This window comes from Emiliania huxleyi (genome assembly GCF_000372725.1).
Source record: "Emiliania huxleyi CCMP1516 chromosome Unknown EMIHUscaffold_20, whole genome shotgun sequence".
In the NCBI taxonomy this organism is placed as follows: Eukaryota; Haptophyta; order Isochrysidales; family Noelaerhabdaceae; genus Emiliania; species Emiliania huxleyi.
Window position 1 is genome coordinate 109313 of NW_005200600.1, and position 5369 is coordinate 114681.

The 5369-nt window shown below is 66.9% G+C and overlaps 3 protein-coding genes across 3 annotated transcripts in view; all 3 read left to right on the forward strand.

The window, feature by feature from the left end:
- Nucleotides 1–253: 253 nt before the first annotated feature.
- Nucleotides 254–2475, forward strand: EMIHUDRAFT_203726 (hypothetical protein; the record flags this gene model as incomplete). Its single annotated transcript, XM_005781564.1, has 5 exons — nt 254–472; nt 692–913; nt 1382–1867; nt 1976–2218; nt 2380–2475. 5 exons carry the CDS (start codon nt 254–256, stop codon nt 2473–2475), a joined length of 1266 nt encoding a protein of 421 aa, XP_005781621.1.
- A 562-nt stretch (nt 2476–3037) lies between these two features.
- On the forward strand, nt 3038–3559 carry EMIHUDRAFT_203727 (hypothetical protein; the record flags this gene model as incomplete). The annotated part of the gene is made up of 1 exon (XM_005781565.1): nt 3038–3559. The coding sequence occupies one exon, from the start codon at nt 3038–3040 to the stop codon at nt 3557–3559; it is 522 nt and encodes a 173-aa protein (XP_005781622.1).
- Nucleotides 3560–4660: 1101 nt separating this feature from the next.
- Nucleotides 4661–5369, forward strand: part of EMIHUDRAFT_434590 (hypothetical protein) — a 2927-nt gene continuing 2218 nt past the window's right edge. Inside the window, exons 1-2 of the mRNA XM_005781566.1 lie at nt 4661–4913; nt 5056–5354. Coding sequence (XP_005781623.1) covers nt 4689–4913; nt 5056–5354 — 524 coding nt within the window. The 5' untranslated portion in view covers nt 4661–4688. The remainder of the gene's footprint in view (nt 4914–5055; nt 5355–5369) is intronic.

A 5369-nucleotide genomic window follows, 5' to 3' on the forward strand; every position in this document is an offset into this window, starting at 1 on the left:
CGCTCTCTCTCGGTTGGCTTTCGTGTTGTTTCTCGGCTGGACCTGGGGTATACTTGGAGCTGCATCAAAACTGTTCCTAGCCTATATGTCGGCGGCATCTCGGCTGCATCTCTGCACCTTGCCCTCGCCGCCGCCACCCGCCCGGCCGCTACCAGCCCCTTCGCCACCCTCGTCCTCCTCCCCTCTGCCCCCACCCCCTTCGCCACCCCCCCTACCGCCGTTCGACACATGGGAGTGCTCGGCAGGGACAGGAATGACGCTGATGCAGTCCGCCAGCACCGGCGACACCGTCATTGTCGTCAACTGCTACGTCGACAGTCTCCATGTGGGCAGTATCATCACTCTGAACGGGGTTACCTATGAGGTGGTCGCCCTCGCAGTGCCCTCCGACAGGCGCCGCCTCGCTGGGGGACTGCCAATCACGCTGGCTACAGCGCTGACCGATGATGTATCTTCTGGCGATTCGGTCAAGGTCGTTCCGACGATGCCTCCAATGCTTCCGATGCCACCAATGATCCCGCCGATGCCTCCCCGTCCGCCGATGCTGCCGCCGACGTCTCCTGTTCCACCTAGGACGCCACCATCTCCACCGACACCACCGCTCTTGCCGCTCCCGCCCCTTTCTCCTGGCCAGCGCTTCCGCTCTGCGGCAGTCATGACCGGCACTGTTTTCGCGGATCTTTTCGACGAGGGGACGCTTCGACACCATTTTGCCGCATTACTTGGCATCTCTGCTGTGCACGTGATCGTGTCTGCAACGGCCATGTCCCCCTCATCAAGCTTGCCCCACGGCCTGCGGCTACTCAGCGTCACAATGGCAACCGCAGCCGATGCAACTGTCTCAGTTGAGGTGCAGCAGCAGGCGGCACAGGCATTGAGCACGAGCTTCAGACAGATCAATGGCGTTTCGAACGTGCTGTGTCTTGACCATGCGTCGCCGCCTGCTCTGCCCCCAACAGCACCCCCTCTTCCTCCGCCGCCCACGCCGCCGCCGCCCTCCAACTCGCCGTCGCCGCCGCCTCCGACGCCTCCACCCGCCCCTCCGCCGCCCTCGCCGCCGCCACCAGCCCCGCCGCCACCCACCCCTCCGCCCCCCATGCCGCCGCCTCCCTCCACCTCGCCCTCCCCGCCACCAGCCCCGCCTCCACCCGCCCCTCCGCCGCCCTCGCCGCCGCCACCAGCCCCGCCGCCACCCGCCCCTCCGCCCCCCTCGCCGCCGCCTCCCTCCACCTCTCCCTCCCCGCCACCAGCCCCGCCGCCACCCGCCCCTCCGCCCCCCTCGCCGCCGCCTCCCTCCACCTCGTCCTCGCCTCCGCCACCAAGCCGTACTCCAGGGACGCCGGTGCCTGCTCGCAGCATCCCATTCCTGGCCTCGCTGCAGGTCTGCGTCGATGGCGAGTGCGTGCCCAGGTGCGGCGGTACGCTCATCTCCGAGAACTGGGTTCTCACCGCGGCGCACTGTACTCGGGGCGCGGATGTTTCGCGCGTCGTCCTTGGCCTCCACACCGTGGGCAGTGAGGAGACCGATGAATGTGTCGTCATCCGTGGAGTTAGGGACGTCGTCAACCACGAGCGTTACAAAGGGCATCTTAAAGGCTCTTTCCTGACCGTGCCTGGTCTTGACAAGAGAGTAAACGGAGACCACCTCAAGGCCAACGACATCGCGCTCATCGAGTTAAATTCGAGCGCTCCATACGCCCCCATCGAGAAGCTCGCCCAGCCGGGCAGCAGCCTGGCGGTGGACGGTTCGCTGCTCGTTGTCGCTGGATGGGGTGTCAACGAAGGCAACTATACAAGCGCGGCGCAGTACACGATGGTACCCGTCGTCAGCTCCAGCAAATGTCAAGACTGGGATTTTGGCTTTGAAGTGAATGGTAATGGTGAGATCTCGGACGACATGCTCTGCGCGGGCGGGGGCGGGGCCGACGCGTGCCAAGGCGACTCGGGCGGACCGCTCTTTGGGCTGGACGACGAGGGGGAGACGGTCCTTGTCGGCGTCGTCAGCTTTGGCCCAAAATACGAGTGCGGCACCGGAGGGGTGTATGCGCGGGTCTCGTACTTTGCAGACTGGATCTGCAACAACACAAACAACACGGTGTCGGTCTGCTCAAGCGGGAGGAGGCTCGGCGAGGAGGACTGGGGCGAGGGGGCGGCCTCGCCCGAGCTTGATCGCTTAGGGCCGGCGGTCGTCGAACAGCCTGAGCTCAGCCAGACGCGGGTTGATTCAGGCACCAAGCCAAGGCCGAAACCGACGCTGCTTCCGCCACCGCCGCCGTTGCCGTTGCCCTCGGCTCTGCCCTCGGCTCTGCCCTCGGCTCCGCCTCCTCCGCACGCACCGGCACCGTTTCGGCCACCCTACACTCCATGGGTCGCGCCAAGCTCGCGCCCAATGGCGGATACAGAACCGGATGCCAGGTTAAGCCGTGCCCGCCGTCGCTTGTGCACCTGCCACACAACCTACCCGACGTGCGCTAGCGGTGGTTGGTGTACCAACAGCGCCGGTCAGAGCCCTTATTATGGGTGCGGGGGGTACGGTGGCTCTTACTGCACCAGTGACCACTACCCCCCTCCGTCGCCTCTCCCACCGTCGCCCCAACCGCCTCTTCCTTCACCCCCGCCACCGTCGCCTCCCCCACCATCCCCGCACCCGTCACCTCCCCCACCGACTCCCCCACCGTCCCCACCGTCCCCACCACGAGTTGACCCATTTCTACCGCCGCCGCCAAAGTCACCGCCTCCCTTCTCACCGCCACCTTTGCTACCTCCGTCCCCACCTTCCTTGCCCCCGTCACCTCCACCGCCACTGCCACCACCTCTCTCGCCGCCACCGTCTCCCTTGTCGCCCGGCCACCGATGCTTCCATTGACTATGCTGCTGGAAATATCTCAGCGATCGACGTCGCCACTGCTTTTTCTTCTGCGCGTTCCGAGGCTATGGGCCTTGCAAATAGCTTGGGAGGAGGACCTGTCGGCGCCGAGAACGTGACATACAGCATCTCGGACGACCTCATGCAAGGGCAGGGCAGGGCGGAATCAACATGAGGAACGTCAGGTTTGAGGAGAACGAAGCGACTTATGATGAGAATGACCGGAGTGGATCAGCTTTACAACTGGATCAAACAAATACTTGCGGCGCGGTGGATGTAGATTCCGCTTTCTGCGGCATCGTGCAAAACGTCACGTTTGCTGGCAACCGCGGCGGTGTGACCGTGTCACGGCATAACGCACCGACTCCCCTCTTTCTCTGCCAGCCGGGCCATTACATGCCTGCTGACTCGTCGTTGACGATCCCAGGCGACTTTACAGACTGCGAGAGCTTCCCCTGCGCCGCTGGCTACTTGGGCCGTGAGCAGGAGCTTCGGTCCATTTCAACGTGCGACGGCCCCTGCCCAGCTGGATCGTTTTGCCCCAACGGAACCGCCGAGCCCCACCCCTGCCCAATCGGCACCAGCAACGAAGTGCCACGCGGCGCGAGCAAAGATGCCTGCCGCTCCTGCTACTACGGCCAGTTCCAGCCCGAGCCCGGCTCCGCACACTGCTCCGTCTGCGCCGCTAGATGATTCGAGCATTCCCAGCACCCAGGATGCTCCGGCATCTTAAGTTGAAACTACCATCTATCTAGAGATGCTCGAGCATAGGCAAGACAGTGTGCAGTCCAAGTAGGGCGCATCTTAGAGGCATATTATCTCAAGATGCGCATATCATCTGTAGATGGGGGGGTCGCTGCCCCTGACGCGAGCCTCGGCGCAGAGGGCAGCGCCTAGCGGGCGGGAACCCTTACCCCGCGCCCGCCGCTGCCCGCCGCTTTGTGCGCGGGACCTCCGAGCGACGAGGCTCCTGACACAGCTCCCGACTAGCGAGCGGAGGCGGCGCTACCCGCCGGCCCGCCAGCGACGCACGCCGCAGGCGCCCCAGCGCGCAGGGCAGCCAGGCCGAACAGGACGACTACCGATGCTCCGATGCCGGCAACGTCAATGCTCTCCTTCGTGCAGAAGGCGCTGCGCAACCTCCTCGTCAGCGACGACGAGGTCGTCCCGCGTGCGGCTGCTCCCGGGCCGACGGCGTCGCGGAGCCGACGTCGCCCCCCGCGCCGCTCGTCTGCAGCCCCAGCCAACGTTCCGAGTTCAGCGATCCAGGTGACCGTCCACCCTCCCCACTCTGCCAAGCGGCACCCACCCCCCTCGGCCGGCGGATGCCCACCGGCCGAGCGGCGAACGCGGCCCTCGAGCCAGCCGCCTTCAGTGGCAAGACCCCAGGGGGTGTCAGGTACTGCGTAGCTAGCTCTTCCGTTGTGGAGGCACGCGACTCCAGACTGACCCTTTACGCGCCAATGTATCACACCTCACGGTGCAGATGCTTGGGTCATGTGGAGAAGCCGAGATAAACTAGTCCACCCGAGGAAGGCTGTGAACAAGTTTGAGCTCGAGAATGCCGCCGCCACAGGTGCCCACCCTCTCGGAGCGCGCCGCCCGATTCGCGCGGGAGGCGCTCGACCCTCCGCCCGTGCCCGAGAAGCGGGTCGCCTGGGCCGGCGGTCCCATCGTCACGAGCGACCGTCGCGAGGCGCTGCTCAAGCTCCTCGTTCGCAAGGCGGCGCAAGGCGTGGCCCTCACCGCCGACCAGCAGCGGGCGCTGGACAACCTGTCCCGCGAGGGCCTCACCGACGACCAGCAGCGGGCGCTCGACGCGATGGGCAAGGAGAACAGCGCGCAGCCTCCTCGAGGCGAAGGCCCAAAGAGGGGCGAGGGCAAGAAGAAGAAGAAGCGCGGGCCGCCGCCGCGGGGCTGCCTCATCACGCCGTCGCCGCCGCTGGCGGACTCGCGCGCCGCCAACGCCGTCGACGCCTCCTCGTGCGCCGCCGACCTCGACCTCGCCTCGCCGTGCTTCCACCACCTATCCAGCACGATGCAGCAGGTCCTCGCCAAAGCCACAACACTCTACCCCACCCTCACCCCCGCCCCTCTCCTCCCCACCTCCGCCCCTCTCCTCCGCCCCTCTCCTCCGCCCCTCTCCTGAGCCCCCTCCGCCCTCACCTCCGCCACTCTCCCCGCTGCAGGACCTCGCCCTCGCGGCCCCGCCACAGCGGAACAAGGACGCCGTCCGCGACCTGCGCGATAAGATCAAGATGCTGCGCTCGTCCGCCCGCAGCGCGGGCGTGGCCGTCCCCTCGCTCGCGCCTCCGCCCGCCGCGAGCCGCCTCTCTGACCCGCCGCTGCCCTCGCCGCTGCCACCCCCGACGCCGACGCCGCCTCCGCCGCCGCCCGCCTCCACGCCGCTCGAGGCTGTCGTGTCGGACGCGGCGCCGCCAGCCGCGGCAGGCTCCGCGCCACCGGCGGGTGCCTCCCACAGGAGCAGCTCTCCCCCGCCGTC